Here is a 19,057-nt window from a genome sequence, read left to right on the forward strand (position 1 = left end):
GGTGACAAATAATATATATACATTTGTTTTTACGGCTGCTTGTCGGAATTGTCGCAGCCCTTCCATCAAAGCAACATTGAGGCCAATGGGGTATTATAGAGAATCCTCTTAATCATATGCAAATGCTAAATCCTTTCCAGTCTAAAGTTTTTTCTACCTCCTAAGCCGATGGTTTTATAATTCAGGAAGATTAAAATGTAAAGCTGCCACATTTATTCCACATTAGGGGTTATTGAACTCTGACATATGATTGTTTACCATTTTTAAAGGTGCACATGGCATGAAGACATCAAGTTGTAGCATTGTGCGAAAATCCGCTAACCTGGCAACCCGTCTGACAGCGGTCGGCAGTGGTGGCACTGCGATAAGCATTTTCATTCTGTTGGAGTTCTTTTTTTTTTTAAGCTTTGCTTGTGCAGTGCCGCAGGTTTAAACAAGCATAGCAATGCAAGAATAGCAGTGTTGCCGTTTATATTGATGTTGAGCCCCGTCCTTTTTTGCAGTTTGATTTTATTTGCGAAGATCTGCGAGAAGACCGTTCTGAAGAGAGTGCTGAAGGAGCTGTGGAAGATCGTGCTGAACACGATCGAGAGGCAGATTGTCCTGCCTCCATTAACAGACCAGACCGTAAGTGACCGCCGCAAAGCCCCCTGTCCCCCCCCCCGCCCCTGACGCCCTCCACGATGTGGCCACACTCCTCTCTTTCATCTCGACAATAAAACCATTTCTCTTCATTTGTGCTCTTCCTTCCATAACAACCTATCTCAGTACACACGACACCAGAGGGGAGGGTGGGGGTGGGGGTCACTTCTACTGTACAGCACCCAGATTGGTTACTCTACTGAAATGGAACGTCCCGCTGATCCCCTGTGTCGGGATTTCCGTCAAGATGTGCCGACGCCTGTCGTGAGAAGCAGGCCGCTGTTATCTCTTTCCTGCACATGTCTCACACACACACACACACAGGCTCAGCCGTGCCACCCCCTCACTCAGGGTATTAAACATTCACAGAGCTCACCTGCCTCTGTGGTGTTTCACTGACGAAGTGCACACAGCAGGAAAGGATTCACTCTATTGCATTTACAGCACATGGCTGGAATAGCATACAACCTCTCCACTGGCGCTTGTGACAGCTCACAATATCCACGGCATCATAACAACCTGACACTATGTCAAGTGCAGGTTATAAATGTTTGTAAATGGCCATGAAGTGGCCTTGTGAATGTTGTGTTGTAGGGCATAATAAAGCTTTATCTATGCCCACCTTTGTTTTCCATATGTTTGCCATATGGTAATTTATCACACATATTTATTGGAAGCTACAATGTTCATCATTAACATCGATTTGCCTTAAAGAGATATTTATGTGTGCTTTTTTATCCTCTAACAGCAAGGAGCTCAGATGATATTCAGTGCTGCGAAGGACTTGGGACAGCTGTCCAAACTGAAGGTATGGCTTTTTCATGGCAGACATCTGTCTTGCTGTGGGCCCTCTCAATGGCACCTTGATCACTCATCCCTCCTGCCAGCAGGAAAACCATTTTGCTTTGATTCAATGGGAATACAGTGCTGGCCAAATACGTTGCTCAAAGGGAGCGGGCCTTTCATCTGGTGTGGCTGAGCATCTCTGGAGAAGTAAACATAACTCTCCCTCTTTAGTGACAACTCCATTGCAGGCCTAATTCATTTCAGTGTCACCAAGTTTTATTTTAATGATTTGGTGAGACCTACCCATCACCCAGGATGAAGGAGGGGCTTCTCCAGATTTAAATGTTGTGTGACTTGTGTAACAAAGCAGAATAATTTTTACCAAAGGCGTTAAGGCACAGTGCAGTGTTTCCCCAGCTGATTAAACCACCATCATGTAAACATCCCATAGACATGAAACCACAGTGCAATGGCTAATCAATGTGTCCAGTCTCTGTATGAATCAGTATTAGACTGCTGTAGACTAATGTTTGTGCATATTACTGTCATTCTGCCATTTTTATTACAGCAATTGCATTTGTAAGGACCACAGTTGTCATCCATACTTGGAGATTCATGGAGGTGATTCATAGTTCATGGTTCATGAGCAGTTAAGAATAAAGATGGACAATTCCATATGAGATGCAAGTAAAGAAACATTTTGCTCTTCAGAGGTCAAATAATGACGTCAAATGGTGTGGAACTCTGGAATACATGAGCATGATAGTAAAATCGCACAATATATGAGCGGTTTGATTTTCCCAATTGCTTTTTTACAAATGCAAATGCAAATATAAACCCAAAATGTGACACTTTGAGGCTTTTAAATGTGTCTGTTACCACACACATTGCTATCTTGAGGTTTTTCCTGTGAGGATTAAAAGGCATGGGTGGGCTTGGAGTGGTGATATAATATGTTTATTTGAAATTGCTTTTGAGTGTGAAGTGCTGTCAGGGGTTTTGGCACGGTTGCCCAGTGCTCAGTGTGAAATGTGCTGTCTGCTGCTGTTCAGCTGTTGCAACTGTCAGTCACAACCAGCCAGGGTTGTCGCCACAGTGCATTGTGGGTCGGTATTTCTCCACCTGTGAAAAGAACCCTTGCTGCGCTGCACTTGCTGAGTGGAGCCAAAGCACTTCACAGCTTATCGGTTCCCACGCGGGTGGGTTTCTGTTATCACTTACCAAAACCCTCTCAGAGGGCCTGATTCAAACCTACGGCAATGTTTTAAGAGAAACCTCCATGACCCCTCGTGCTGTTGTGGAAACCTGTTGCTTGTCAGACATATTTCATATTTCAGCCCTCAGTTGGTGTTCCTCTCAGCACAATCATCAAAACACAGTCATCATAACCATACGTTTTGGTTGTTTTTCTTTAAACATAGGTTTCTGTGGTTTTTGGATCTCAGGTGTTTGAAGTGAGCTGTCATTTAAATGGTCCGCGTGGTAAATGAGTTGTCTGTCTTTGGTTTTCAGCTGCAAAAGTTGGGGTGTCAGAACAGTGTAGACACACCAGTTAAATTCTAGTTCCATTAGTGATTAAAGCCAGAGAGGAGAGGGAAGGGGGAGCAGCATTAACACTTAGATCTTGCATGAACTCATTTTGGAAAGTCATTGACCAATATTAAAATCAAGTGGCCATATAACTAATTTCTCAATGGAATAAATATTGCATATTAAGTATTGCTACAGTCCTTATTTAGCTAGTAGTGATGACAAAATATCTTACAATAGTTGTGGTTATACATTTTTGTTTGGCATCAAATCCAAACTGGCTAAATTGCTTCTCATTTTATGTAGTTAATTAAGGAGGCTTAAGTCTGATAACACAATGCAGCTCAATCAAGAAATGCAATAATTGGACATCAATTTCAATTAAAAAAAACCCACCACAATATCCTGCTGAAAGTGAGATGGTTTAATTTCACTCTAAATCTGATAATCCACTTTATTTATGTTGAAAACCTTCACAGTGGCATTCCATCAGAGTTCGTCAGTACTGTGTCAGTTCTGGGGTTCAGTTCAGAGCTGCAGTAATTGTGATATAATAAGTTCTTCCACTGACATGACAGTAATCAAATCTTCACTGGTTCACCGATCATGAGAATGTATATCTTTGTGCCTTTTCCTTCTGGGAAAGCACATGATGTTCCATGTAACATTAAACAAAGGGAATCACAGCTAAGGATCAGATATACAGCAAAACTACTGATGTCAATGTGTTTCCCCCTTTTCCCAAAACATTTAATTGGTTACTCATAGGAAGTAATTGAATCTGAAACTGTTGTAGCCAGTGGACTGTAATGGCTGCTTGCACAGAAGTGTCACAGTGAGGACTTATTAGCAAGGCCAGTGGTCGTGCGTTGACTTTAATCGAGACTAATAGGCAGTCCCGGACTTTCCTAACCTCGGCCCTGTCAGTGCGCATTCAGCCGGCGGTAACACCTAATCAATGAGCTTTGACATAGCATTAAAACTGTTGTTTTGGAACTGATCTTAAAAATTGACCTATAAGAGAGAGAAATCAATGAGCAGGTTCTCCTGTATTAAGCCCCCCTCCTCTGATTAAGAGAGTCAGAGCCCCATTCTCACTGTCACCGCACTAGCATGGCTGGGAAAAATAAGCAGATCCCGTGTCAGCTCAGTGGACATGACGGCCCCACTCGGGGGGGGGGGATGTCAGCGTGAGGCGGTGCATCTGATCTGATGCCACAACAGATTGAGAGTCTTGAGAGGGTGCTTTCAAAGAGAGCATCGATCTCGTTCCCACGCGTGATCCAAGCCTATGGAGCCATTTCAAAGAAAGAAGTTTCTAGAGGATCATTAATTTGTCCGCAGTTTGTACTCTTTGGTGAATTGAGGTTTTGGCATTATCATTTTCTCATCCCAGGGAACGGGTCACAGATAGTTAGAGCAGAATTGCACTCACCGACAAGGTACATCTACAGCATGTACATCCAGACAGCGCAGAGGCCAGTTCAGATCTGTGCAGCTTGTTACAGAGAGGAAACTTACGCAACATTGCAATAATTCAGAATCATACTGTTGGCTTACTTATTCTCATTTGTTTTCACGTATTCATGCAACAGCTAGAGGATTTTGTGGATAATGGGATTTTCCTTGCAGAAAATGTTATGTCTGAGAATGGCAATGGCAGCCATGAAAGACTGTCTCTGCAGTTTAACGGACTTGGGTGGACAAGTGATTGACAGCTTGTCACAATATAGACTGAATGCAGTGGCTGTGTTTCTTTTGTAGGATTTGCCATCCCTTTCTCACCTGCATTCCAATACACACAAAGATGTTCACCTTGGAATGTATAGAGCTGTTTTTATTTTTAGTCATTATTATATACAGTATTTGTTGGTATTGGTTATTGTTTGTATTCTGTTTTTGTATTCTGTGTTTGGTTTTTCCGGTTTTTCACCGGAGCAGGAATAGTGCAGGGGGTTGGGAATACTGTGGTGGGTCCCCTCATTAGTGCCTTTTGCCTTCTAGTGGTAAAGCAAAGGTACTGTCACTGCTTAGTGAGTCAGTCAGTGAGTAAATGAGTGAGTGAGTAAATGAGTGAGTCAGTGAGTGAGTAAATAAGTGAGTCAGTGAGTGAGGAGAGCACTCTACTGCACTCTGCCATTGCTAGGGATCTTTAGTTGCAATCAGTAATTAGTGATTTCATTAAGTAGAGCATCGCTCAAAAATATTACCAGGAAAACTGTGCCAGTTAGGTTTGCTTTTTCATGCAACCATCCATTACCAGGAAAACTGTACCAGCTAATTTTGCTTTTTCATGAAATCATCCATTGGCAGTCATGCGTAGCAACTGATTTCTGCTTAATCTTAGAGGACTGTGAACTGAAGGAGTATTGTTTGGTTGTTTTTTTTTTTTTCTTTGTGCAGGAACATGTGATCCGAGAGGAGGCGCGCAGCCTAACCCCCCGCCAGTGTGCAGCCATGGACTTGGTCCTGCCCACCATCAAGGTATGACTCCCCCATTCCACCCTCCATTAAGCCAGGCAGATCATCCCCTCATCCCCTGTGACCAAGGAGTGAGCCCAGTTCTGCTGATGGCCTTCTTTTTAGCTCCATTTCATGGTAAATTACTGGACCCTTTCTCTATCTTGTTACCCTTGGCTGTTTATTTATGGCAGGCTTCCTTGTCCTTTTTTGTAATGGTTCCATCACACCGTGTCTCATTCAGTCCACTCGTTATCAGCCTCCTACGTCTAATCTGCACTGGGCTCATTGCTGCAGTTTAATGGCTGTTTCCTGAATACTTCAGAAGGACCTAACTTTGTACAGGCTTAACCACCAACAGTCTGACATTTATCGGAAGCACCTACCCCTATGCAGCTGCGCTGGAGTTAGAGCTCGGCAGACTATTCTCAGTGGTGCTGCGATGTCAGGCTATCCTAAGGCAGGAGCAGTTTTGTAATTAAGGAGTGGAAGGGAAGGAGGCTTGTTTTGAGGGCTCTGCTGGAGTAATGGAGGCGGAAGCTGGCATCGGCTGGACCCTATGCGAAAGCTTCACTGCGCTCGCGCGGCGCAATGCCTGGTAGAATTTAATTGAATCTCGCGTCTCCAAGGAGACCACCTCCTCACTTAGATCAGTCGCGATGGAGAGGAACCCTTCATCTGTATTCCAATGAAAAGCCCCAATCCACAAAGTTAAGCAAAGCCTTAAGGAATGTTAAGGATGATACTGGCATGGTTTAATAAAACAGTTCTGCTCTCATATTAATCCATACTCTAAAAAATGTCCTCATGAGAAAACGGGGCACTTGCAGTACCATGCATTTGCTGCAGTTGTGAATAGTGTGCTTTTAAATCTAATTAAACACTTAATGCTACCAATTGTAAGGTTCACCCCAACAGCTGAGTAACATGGTTTATATGAGGAGAAAAATGCACCAAAAATTTGTCTTATGAATTAAGCAGATGAGATGCTAGCCATGTTGGATTGACAGAAAAGTGGTAGCATCACTAGGCAAGTCTGCATGGAAAATTGACGATATAGTGATGTTTAATCTGTCACATGTAGTAGAGTCTGAATGTAACATCACTTACAAGGAGCTATGATACACCACAGAGGTGTGCTTGGCTTTGCCTCCCATATCCTGAGTAGTCTGGGAGAAAAAACCTTGCTTGTTGTACGGTCATGTAGTTCAGTCGTACTGAAAAATCCATGTGTTGACTTTGTGCGCTTAGTCTTATGACAACCCATTTTGTAATTTCTTGTCAATTGTTGTTTGGTTTAATTCTGAAAGTGGTGAAAGAATCATTTTATTGATAAAATGTGTAATGAAATAGTAGGCCCAGTCTTGTCAATATTATTAATAATCACAATCATTTGTCATTTTTCTTATGGCTAATATTTCTAAATTTAACCGTTAAAGGGCTTTCATCCCTTTGTTTTTAAAATGGGGTCTTTCAGAGAAATAATACGTCATGTATACTTTTGTTACTTTTGACAATCAATTAACCTTGATTGCTGGTGCGGCTTTGACCATTCGTCTGCAGGGAATTTATATGTGACCTATTCTGAAAGTTCACTCAAAAGCTGTGGCAATTAAGAAAGGTCAGTGCCAGTTCACGTTGAACCCGTTCTGTTTTAATGGAGATCAAAGGAAGAGACCCCTCTCTGAATAGCATGAATAATTCCAGTGACGTGTATGATAGCTGCAGTGTGGCTGTAATTTTGTACATGTGCCATTATTACCCTCGTTCCTTCCTCACGACTGAGTGGACGTAGGTTCCACACTGGAATGTTGGGCTACGCTAAATAATTTTCCCTCATGTTTATTCAGGGTGCATTACAAAAGTGGCAATTGACGCACCTACCTGACAAATCAATGGAGCATTGAATAATCTAGAGAGGCAAAGCCAGAAGGTAAACAGCACTATTCATCAGCTGCCGGGGAAAATTAATCTTGTGATGAAATCCCACCCGCGAAAAAGCAATTATCTAATTTTTCTTAAATTATGGGTTCCATTTGCAAGATATAATTGTCAGGGCTTTCGGGGAGGGTTAAGTAGCTGTCTTGCGAGTGACATGGGTCTGGACAGCATTTTAATAGCTGCTGCCCCCCAGCCCTGTTCAGGCTTCCTTGAGGCCTGGAGGCAGAACAGGAATCAACATGGAGACTGACAGCATATTACCTTCTTGTTTCAGGGGAAGGTAGGGGAAGCAGCATTTGACATTAGGCAAACCTCATCTGTCTTAATAACTCGGGGAAAATCGCCATGCGTTTTTTATTCTCGCTTTCCTTTCTGCTGATTCCAGCAATCCACCCCATTCCCTCGAGGAAAAAAAATATTAATAATAGAATGTTTCTATTTATAGAATGTAATGTGTGAAATGTCAGCCTGGAGTTAATGTAAATACTGAGGATTTTTATTTTTCAATTCTCTGCTGTCTCTCCTGATTCTGGAATCTGGCCAGGCTGAACATCTATTTATAAATTAAGAGTGTGTGTGTGTGTGTGTGTGTGTGTGTCTGCATGCATGTGTGAATGTGTGCCTCATGAAATGTGTGGATGTAAATAACATCAACATTTTTTTCCTCCACAGCAATATTTCCATGCTGGAGGAAATGGACTGAAGAAGACATTCCTTGAGAAGAGCCCAGATCTGAAGTCCTTGAAATATGCTCTCAGCCTTTACACACAAACTACAGATGCCTTGATCAAGAAGTATATATGCACCCAGACCTCACAAGGTAAGGATTGTACATATTGGTATTTATTTTGATTGTAGAGATGTTTAAGAGGGCCATGTGATGTTTCATCCTTAGCTGCTGTTTTACCAGTGTATGCCACGTCTGGTGAAAATTAGATCTTTCTGGTCCTAATCTGCAGCTAGATATCTCCGTTTCATCGAGGAGTATTTCAGCGTGGAGCCAGAGGTTCTGGCTAACTGGTTTAATGGGTACAGTTCTCAGGGGAATACATCAGTAATTACCTCCAGTTCTGCTGATAGAAAGAAATACTCCCGGTTGTGTGCCTCCTGTTGTTAATGCTTGCACAGTGGCTCCAGAAAGGAGTGATTTTGAGCTTTATAAATATATTTACCTTTCATGCTTGGGTTCATAATTCATGAAGCATAAAGAAATAGAGCATCCATCAAAGCTGGTCAAATGTCCCCGCCCTGGCTGCAGTTGCAGGAAGTGATGGATGTCCTGCTGTAATCCATCCGATGCCATTGTAGCCCATTTAGAAGATGTCACGCAATGTTATTTACAGTATTCTGAACGGCGAGCCCCAGGAACCTGCACATTCCCCACCTGGTCAAGCGTGATCAATTCTATTTTCAGAACATTTTTGTATTTAACAGGGGAAATATTTTGTTGTGTGGCTCTATGTAGATAATTTCACACGATAAAATGATTGTTCTTAAGTTAAATTGCTTCATTGTTTCTGTTATCAGTTTCAAAGCTTAGGACCGATGATAATTTGTTGTTATAGTTGCAGATATGTGTCAACATAAAGACAGGTGTTCTCATGAGCCCTTCTGACAACATTGTGCTTTCCATTTTCAGTAATGTTGTGTTTAGAACTGTTGCAATTCCCCATGTCATAATGATTTGCTGGGGAACTTATATAGCTAAAAAAGGCAGGTGTGTCTGGGGCCACAACTGTATCCTTAATACAGGTTATCTTTATTTTATCTTTATTTATCTAAGTGTTTTTTTTTAATGTGTACAGTGTAGTACGCCTCAAGAACATGTAATGACATTTTTGTATCTTGAGAGTTATAAACAGTTTATAGACACTTATTTGTTCAGAATCACACTTGTGTCCTGTACTGTAACAGCCAGGACAATAAATATTTTCTTCTCTGCACAGCAATGTACAGTACAACAAGCCAACATTGAACTGTTTGCTTCCAGGGCATTTCATCAGAGAGCAGTATTTTTAGACATCACTGAAGTTTGACTGGCCCAGAAATCCACCACAGAATCTTCACTCCTTGTAGAAAGCATTGCATTTTGGGGTTCTGTCCACACCAGTTCAGCACTGGTAATGAATCCAGCACTGGGCCCGAGATGGGATTCTCAGATGGCTGTTGGATGCAGGGCCTAGCCTAACACCACAATCCCTCAGCAATCCACTAAAGCAGAACGTCTCCTCTCGCTCGAGCTGCTGTATTGATTCTGTCTCAGAGAAATAAATGACCTACATTGGGAGCCTAACAGAAGCCCTAATCCACAGGGATTCATTGCCAATGCATAAGTTGGCCATGTCTTTCTGTGTGTAGTTATGGTCCTCTCTGTGTTGTTGTGGGTTATTGGAATAATTACTTCCTTTGTGTAGCACAGCTTCTGGCCGATTGTGACAGTGGGAGAACTCTCTCTGTGGGTGCAATCCTGTCTGTCACAACAGCATTCAGCAGTGTAGACCTCAGTCTGAACTGTTCCCTGGCTGCTTAACACAGAAATACAACCAGAGGGTACAAATATAATATATATATAAATGTATATATACTGTGAAAAGCACTATATTTTTATTTATGATTAATCCTCTTTTCCCTATTCCCATGTGAGGTTATGGGGGGTTGTGTTCCAGAATGAGGGGTTAGCTCGAGCAGTCATAAGCTATTAATGCTGTATAAATATTTGTACATTTAAAAGTATTTACACATTAAGCACAGTATAAATAGACAGCGGTGTGACACGAACGTGACAGGAATGATGGAACATGGAGAACAGCGAGACACAGGTCAGTCTTTGGACAGGTGCGAGCACTCAAAAGGGTAATTTGAATAAGTAAATCTTCACCTCCCTCTTGCATGTTCCCTAGGTGAAAACAACCAACTAAAATAAGTTAAAGGCAACACAGTTAAAGATCCCTGAAAAGTGTCCTTTTCAGCTTTTCTTTTCACTTCAGTTATCATTGGCTCTCTCTCTCACTCCCGCTCCCTCTCTCTCTCATTCTCACTCCTTCCCCATCCTCTCTCTCCTAGTAAATCTCGATTAACGGCGGCATTTTTTTTGATCATCGTAAACGCGGATCATCATAAACGAGGATCATGAAACGGGAGACTGCTTGTAAATAAATGAACTGAAGGCATCCGTCCAGAGATCCGAATCTTTTCCAAAGCAAACAGATCCCTGAAAGCACCGAAGATTAAACATTGTGCAGCAGGCTGAGACCTTGCTCATTAGTGGTGCAGGACCAGAAGGGAGGTACATTAGGCACTGATTTTTTTTACCCTTTTTGAGTAAGGCGCTCAATGTTTTGGTTACATTTGATTAATTTTTGTTTAAGCATGACGTCCAACTCCACATTTCGAGTCATAACTGATGTGCCGAACAGAGTGATGTAATTGAACATGTTGCGAAGGTAATCAGTGTGGCACTCAATGTGCGTTAGGGTAATAAATCTTGTTCAGTTACAGATATGGTGACGTTTGATTAAGGGCACCATTATATGGTGTCATTTATCATCCTAACTGCTGACTGGGTGTTTAGGGCCAAATAAACACATGACACATCATCTTTTTTCCCCATTTGTTTCCACGTGCTTATTTGGGTTAGCAAAATGTACTGCTTCTGATAAAATGATTCCTATTTATAGAGTAAATACATAAGTAGTATGCATCTATAAATAGGTACCATTGTTTGCTTAGTGCCTTTATCCATGTTGACTTAAATCGATTCCACTTTAATTTGCAATTCATTCGTGCAGCTGGATGTTTGTGGAGATAGTTGAGGTTAAATACCTAGTAGAGGTAAAAGAACAGTAACCCACCTGGAACAGAACCTCAGACCTTCTGGTTACAAGTTGTGTTTTCTAACCACTACAGAGCCCAGTTCCCAGCATTCTAAATCGAAAAGCCAAAAGTAGCTCCAGAAACTTGAGGGGCCTCCGGCTGCCTCAGACTTTAATTACTTAATTTACATCCTCTTTGGAATAGGTGATTCTGAGTGTAAATGACTTGCTTTCTACAAAAATAGAACATAGTAACACTGAGCAGTAGAGCTCTCTGCCTGATTCCACTGGAGTTACGCTGAGAATGGTACAAGTTCTGGCATCTTCTCAAGACCCCACATATTTAACGTAAACAGTTCTTTTTTGACCTTGAGGAGTAAAAGCTATCAAATCACACAAGGGTCAGATTTCTGAACTGGTTACCCTGATGGCTTTTGATGGCCTGTCAAATACACAGTGGTGAGCTCAAGCCACTGCTTTTGCCTCCTTCTCTGCTGTTGTTTCGACAAGAATGACAGAGATCCCGGACTGTCCATCTCTTTTAGATTGGACGAAAGGGTAATGTCTGCACAAGTAGCTGTAGATGTCATCCAGAAATTCAATAATGAGCAAGTAAAGAATTCTTAGGAATAGAGCAAACCGCAAAGGTCTACAAAGGTCCTTTTTTTTATTTACTGTGACAGCTCCATCAATTACAGTGCGCCATGGGGGCCAAAATGTCTCGAGCCCACTTCCTGTTCTTTATCGTTATTTTGAAACCTATACAAAATGCACAGACAGAATCTGTATTGATCTGCGCAGAGGCAAAGAATTTCATTTCTATTGTCCTTATCAAAGACCCTCTGCCTCCCTACATTGAAAGAAGAAACATAACAAGAGAATTTCTAATTCTGTTGCATCACCACAGAAGGACCCTTTTTAACAGTCTAAAAGACTTCCAAAAGATAAATTTGTATTATCTAATGTATGGTAATACATCTTATGGAGAAGTCATTCGCTTAAAGAAAGATAAGATTGTCCAAATTTAATTTCATTGCAGACTTCTGCTCACAGCTATTTTCATTGCAATCCACCCCCTTGGTATTAAATGTAGTGCAGCTGAACACTGGAAGAAGCTGCAAAGAAAAAAAATAGAAAAGAGATATTGGGGAGAAAAAAGGGAATATGCTTCATGTTTGGAACAAGAATGAATTACCCACTCAAGAGAAGACTTTGGTGGAGTTGTGCCTAATGTTTTCTTTGGTTATTGTTACAAACTGTGGGCATCTTTTGCAGCCAGTCATTTCTGTCTAGCCGAATGTCTACACCTGCTTTGATCATGATAATAGTGGAAGATTAAAACATTTCCCAGTGTGTCCTGAATGCATTGTGCATTGTTCCATCCGGATCATTCGCTGTGACCAGGGCTTACTTCCAATTATGGGGAAGGCAGCTGCTATAATGAAGTCTATGCTGTAATGACTGTTGGAGTTGTTTTTATGATGGTGATCCAGCCCTTTAGTGGAAATCTCCTCATTGTCCTCAAGTACAGTAATTAGAGTGCATTCTTTGTTGCACTATGCAGATGAAGCAGAATGTTGGAATGACTCATGAGCATGCTCTAGATCACAACCAGTTTGTGTGCTCTTCACAGAAATCAGAGGTGTAAGAAGTGTTATTTTTGGTTTTCTAAGGCATACCGTGAAGTTTTCCGTGATACACAAGATGTTGACACATGAATTTGTACGTTTATGGTAATGCACTGGTGCAGACCATGTGGACTGTAAGCCTTTATATGATATAGTCCACACCAAGTACAATAAAATAGTAGTTTTGCAAATCATATACCACATGGCTTGAGAGGCAGTGACAGTGAGAGCAATATCAGATTTTTATTACAGTTCCTGTTGAGGTGAACATCCCTTAATCTGTCACCTCAGTGTGATTATCTCAGAAGCCCTTAATAAATAAAATGATCTGCATTATAGGCAAACGATCATAAAGCAGATTAGTGTGATTTCATTTAGCACCGCGGTGATGACCACCGATATTGGAATTAGTCGGGGAGACGCACTTTGGGAAGGATGATGAAGGAGAATTACAGCGACGTCACAGCTAATTGGGGCCCTGTGAACCGGCCGGTGCCAATGAGCCCTACACAGGTCACGCGCGAGCGCAGATGCCGGCCAGTTGCGCGGTCCGCGTTCATGGCGCTTTTGTTACGGGAGCGTACGGCCCGCTCCTTGGATGCATGACACCGGATCCAATGCATCAAGGTGTGTCCTGACAGCTGTGCACCACATGCAGACCCATCGTGAGTGGCGTGCAGAGCGATAATCACGTGCATTAAGATGAGTGACGAGCGTGGAATCGCCAGCGAGCACATTAGCATCCTTGGCGGAGCATTGGGTGAGTTTTGGCAGCGAGGCGGCGGAGGCAGTAAAACGCGTGTGTCAGTCTCTGTATATTGCTGTTGGCTGATCCCTTTCCCTCCCCCTGCCGTCTAATCAGCCGTCATTATCATACATCAGGAACTCCTGTTGCTCCATTATCTGTGTCAATAAATGCTACCTGTTTTGGAAATTATTGATTAGGTATTGTGCAAACACAGGCGTTTGGTGTGTGAAAGCGAGAATCTGCCTGAGCTGTCTCCATCTCATATTATCTCCTCGCTTGGATGAATAGGTGCCGTTTGCTCTGTGCATTGCTTTGATGGGACCTTTTGAGTCTGAAAGCTAGCATTCTGAAATGACCAGAGGCGGCGTGCATTCCTCAGCATTGGGGATGATCTGTTTATTCTGGCTCCATGTGTTAAACGACTGTATTTTCCTTCTAGAAACGAATTAAAATGTTAGTCACCCTGCATTCTCACTGCTGGCAGCAGGTTAATGTGCATTTCATTTCCAAAAGGCCCAAAACAAAGAAATTCAGTTGTTTTGATTACATAGCCACTTAGCGCTGTCAAAGTGTGGATGACCTTCTGGTGGGCAGTTTTTTCTAGCGTGTGTTGCTTTGACTGTGCTTTCTAGCATTATGCTCATTGCTGAAGTTATGTTTTGTTCTCAGCTTGTTCTGTTTTGGATCTCAGCATTTGTTTGAGTTGAGTCACCATGAGCATAGCTCCATCCACACAACGTGCTCTGTTTGATTGCTCCTCCAGGTCAGTCATCCAATGGATCCGTGGGCGAGCTCTCCATCCAGGTGGACCTGATCTCCCACCCTGGCACCGGGGAGCACAAAGTCAGCGTGAAAGGTGGGTCTCACCAGCTCCTGGAGCTCTTTCAGCAGAGACACCTGCTGGCTGCTTTTATCTGCTGTTTGTGCTTCATGTGTCACGTATACAGACACACAACAAAGGATCAAGAATGAAAGGTATACGAACCTTTCCTTTCAAACACCGATGTTCAGACGTTCTTGTGTGAAATACAATGGTCTGAGAGCACAATTAAATATTTACAAGTCTTTATTCTTTAAAAAACAAAAGAAGAAATGAACTTTGTTTTTTGTTCTATTGTCAGCTGGTTACGGGCTTGCAATATGTAAGACAAACAGCATTTTGCAAATAGGGCATTAGAATAATTACAAAAAAGTTGATGTGATCAAGAAACAGGGAAGGCACAAAAAAAGCACCGAAGGCCGGCATGCTGTTGTTGTCATCAGGCTGTTTTAGGATTAACATGGAAAAACATGAACGGCAGTATCTCTGAAGGCATCATTAAAACCATTCCACAGAACTCTACTCAACCAAAATAATGAGTCAGTCCACAATATTAAAAATTGGTTCCTTTTGAAGGAGCATGTTATATACTGCAATACTACATGAGGACAGCCATTTTAAATCTTATCCATCCAGCCCCAGGTGAATGATCTTCTGTAGATTCCAGATGGACTCAACCCCACACTGACCCCAGCATGCATTCACACATATCCTACACATTTTGCCACAGGGTAAACACTCCACCCTGGGTTTCAACCTTGCCCTGAGCTGTGACTGACCGCTCACTGGTCTGTGTGCTCTGGAGAGAGCCAAGTAGGAGCAGTCCTCGTCTGAGGTTTAGAGGTGAAATAAATTCCTGCATCCCTCAGGAGAGAGACTCATGACACAGTCCTCCATGGGCCATGTGTGCACTGTGTTCCTTCAGTCAGAAAAAGGAAACATGACATCTTAGACAGAGTATCCCAAAGAAACAGATATCATACACGTAACAGCTCAAAGAAACACAGATATCTTTCATACAGCAGCACAAAGAAACACAGAAATCTTACACAGAGCAGCACAAACAGACACTGATGTCTTACACGGAGCAGCCCAGGGCCGCTTGTGCCTCCTCACCGTATCTCTTTGTGTCCTCTGTCCCTCCAGTCTTGGCCGTGAACAACCTCAGCTGGCAAACGAGCGCCATGTTCCGCCCCTTCGTCGAGGTCACCGCTTTGGGGCCTCAACTCGGTGACAAGAAGCGCAAATTTGGCACCAAGACCAAGAACAACACCTGGTCTCCTAAGTACAATGAAACATTCCAGTTGTAAGTCATACCAGCCTTGACGCTGTATACTTATGTACAAGTATGTATGAAAGTATCTGTAGTCTTCACATAATTGAACCTGAAAAAACATACTGTACTGAACTATAGTAACTGAAAGTAGTGGCTGCCACATCTTGTAATCTTGTAGCACAATACTCCTCTTATTAGAAGTCACTAGGCTAATTTCATATAGCTACCTATTTGTGCGAGCCATTGAGTATGAAACACTCTCACTGACGGGATCCTTCTTGTTTTTTTTCTCCGATTGGCCAGTATTCTGAGTAACGAGCATGGGCCCGAGGCCTATGAGCTCCACATCTCAGTGAAGGACTACTGCTTCGCCAGGGAGGACCGCGTCATCGGCATGACCGTCATACAGCTGAGAGAGCTGGCAGACAAGGGGAACTACACGGTCTGCCAGCCCTTGGTGAAGAGCATCTCCATGGACGAGACGGGATTGACCATCATAAGAATACTCTCTCAGAGGACCAACGACGAAGTGGCCAAAGAGTTTGTACGCCTGAAGTCAGAAACAAGGTCTCCCGAAGAAGTAACGGAAAAAAAGTAATTAATTGATTGATTTTAAAATTGGGCGTACATCTGAGGGATAGCTTGACTGCGAAGGAGAGTTGTGTCGTTTGTTTTTGTGCATGTATGTAAAACATCTGTTGGAATGTTCATTTTAAACTAAAGTATGTACAAGTGTTTACCTACCGTATACTTACTATGAAGTATTATATTCTACGAGTTATGTTAAAGAGATATTAAATACCTTTTTGTACTGCAGTAAATTTAGTCTTTTTGAACAGGACTTTGTTCAGATAAAGTGCCAAACCAGAGGAAAAAAAAAGACAAAACAAAAAAGTTAAAAGAATGGTGATGCTGGTATACTTTAAATTTGCTTGATTATTTTGTCCTGTGTTACTCATAATCTCTTTGACTGTGCATCGTTCTGACTGTTCGGTCTCTCCATTTGCACTGTCATTTTTACAGTGCTGTACACAACACTTGTTGTGCATGTCCTGTATTCAGCCACACTGACTCCCATAAGCTCACAGTGACCATTGGATTGAGTCTTACACCCTTGCTCCTCCACTCTTTGTATTTTTATCCACCCTGAAAAGAGACCATTTTTTAAACGGCAATGACTGCTATGTGATTCTTCATAGGTCTTTGTAATTTTATAACCATTGGCAAAAATGCAGACAGCCTCCTGTTTTTATCAGTCTAAACAGACAGGGTGGAAATATTTTTCCTTTTTTTTTTCCTCATTTTCTGTTTTGTTTTGGTTTTTTTCTAACCATTAGCTTTCAGCCTCTCTGAATATCACTGTGAACATGAGCATTGGAAGGCAAGCTTGCGTAACATCACTGACAGTTTGATATTGTCGATTCATATCTAAAAATAACTTTGTTCTTGAGAAACTGCCAAAGTTACATAAAATGTTTGTACAAAACGCAATCCATTACCTGTGTGAACAGTATATATCTACATGTGCTATATGACTTTTCTCAGCACTACATATCTGATTGTTGATGGGGTGATTCCGAGATATTTTTGGGGTTTTCGTGAAGCTGTTCACCAAGTTGTAAATGTTGCTTTACTTATTAGTTATATCAGCTTCAGTCATGTTTATTTATTTTTCTTTTAAAAGGAAAGAGTTTAACATTTGGTAATTATGCAACATTCCTATGTATTGCACTGATGGCGAATTGTATGTCATGTAAATATATTTAGTGAGAAATTCTAAACTATAGTCTTGTTTTCTTCAATCCAGACTTGTTAGTGGGTCAAAGAGGGATTTCAGAGAGATGTCTCTTTTTGCAGCATGCTGGGTAATAATCCTTCTTGCCAATCTCTCAATCTCTTGGATGTTGAAGGATTCTTCACTGACTCCAGTTAGTCTAGTAAATGAACCCATAAACTCAGCAGGATGGCCCAAAGGTCCTAAGGTCCACATCCAGCGGATTCTGTGTGGAATATATATTTCCCAGACATTATATAAACAACAAGAATTGTGTTGCTGGGCGCACAATATACAGGCATTACCCTCCATATTGGGTGCCATTAGAGGCAGTATATTATCAGTTATTTGATGATCAGTTGTCCTCATCTAGGGTGGTATAGCATATGTTTTTACACATTTTACAGCTGGATAATTAATGAAGCAATTAGGTAAAGCACCTTGTTAACTACCTGCATGCCTATAGACTGTACCACACTGCACACACAAGATTTTTCATACCATGCCCTATGCAACTACCAGGAAGTGACATTCAGTAGGTCTTGTCTACTAAAGCATTCCATATAGTGAAAACCAGAATGTCTGTGCCTTTCACCTCACCCTGTTGGAAGATTGGCATTCTGAGATGTGTTTGCCTATGAGTATTCATACAAGGTATACATTAGGCTATACAGATCAAGGGTGTCTATCTCAAATGTAATTTTTCACTGACTTTGGTGAACAATCATTATCTAGTTCTGGTGACCAATCTGCTATTTTAGCCTGTTTTTCACACAGATCAATGCAGAAATGGCTATAACAAGAATGTTTCCCATTCTCAGACTTCACGGTCTTTGAAGCAGACGTTATGCTGCAGGGTTTGTTTTCAGCAGTGTTGATAACACTACGTGTGTAGAAAGGTAAGTCATCTTGCCGCTCTGGCACACAGTAAGCAAGGAGCAGCATTACCTCACCGCGAGCGCCGAAAGAACCTCACTGCTGTTGAGACTAGACCAATGATGAATGATTGATAGCAATATGAAACAACAGTGCAGTCTGATTCCTTGAGGAAGTATATTGACACGACAATGTATTTTCATAAATGACAAGTAATAATGTAAATCAGATTTGGTATGGATTATTCCTCACTGTTCCAGCAACCCAAACATAGGATTTACTCGCAGGATGTCTGCACAGTGTGTGGCTGGTTTAAATTAGAGCGCTTGAAAAATGTAAACCTATAACGCACACATATTGACATTTATGCACAATTGTTCGGAAACGGAACAAATCCCCCCCTTTTTTTTCAGAAGGACACACACGGGCATGATGTGATATATTACTGATTCCATACTCCTTTGCCCCCCCCCCCCCCCCCCCACCCCCAGTGTCAGCAAGGGCTCAACTGCAGTCTCACGTGAATACCCTGCTGGTTACCATGGAAACCAAGTTTGCGGCCCAGCGGTGTTGGAGCGATCCGCGCCGCCCGAGCGGACGCAGCGGATCTCCCACTCAAAATTAACAATCTACCCAAGATTGCATTCACTACACCAGTAAATCTCCCGGCAGACAATAGCGTGAAGGCAATGCCCTCTTACCCAACCAACAGAGGCTGAAGCTCCAGGTCCTGGCCATAGCATTTCCTTATCTCTGCCTCTCTA

At 42.1% G+C, this 19,057-nt stretch overlaps 1 protein-coding gene across 1 annotated transcript in view; it reads left to right on the top strand.

Annotated features, from left to right (window-relative positions):
- The window catches only part of LOC118787851 (protein unc-13 homolog C-like), a 109,572-nt gene extending 93,274 nt beyond the window's left edge, over window positions 1-16,298 (top strand). Inside the window, exons 27-33 of the mRNA XM_036543573.1 lie at window positions 504-627; window positions 1,391-1,450; window positions 5,362-5,442; window positions 8,032-8,179; window positions 14,311-14,403; window positions 15,514-15,673; window positions 15,947-16,298. Coding sequence (XP_036399466.1) covers window positions 504-627; window positions 1,391-1,450; window positions 5,362-5,442; window positions 8,032-8,179; window positions 14,311-14,403; window positions 15,514-15,673; window positions 15,947-16,241 — 961 coding nt within the window. The 3' untranslated portion in view covers window positions 16,242-16,298. The remainder of the gene's footprint in view (window positions 1-503; window positions 628-1,390; window positions 1,451-5,361; window positions 5,443-8,031; window positions 8,180-14,310; window positions 14,404-15,513; window positions 15,674-15,946) is intronic.
- Window positions 16,299-19,057: the final 2,759 nt, after the last annotated feature.

The sequence above is a fragment of the Megalops cyprinoides genome, chromosome 13 (assembly GCF_013368585.1).
Source record: "Megalops cyprinoides isolate fMegCyp1 chromosome 13, fMegCyp1.pri, whole genome shotgun sequence".
Lineage (NCBI taxonomy): Eukaryota > Metazoa > Chordata > Actinopteri > Elopiformes > Megalopidae > Megalops > Megalops cyprinoides.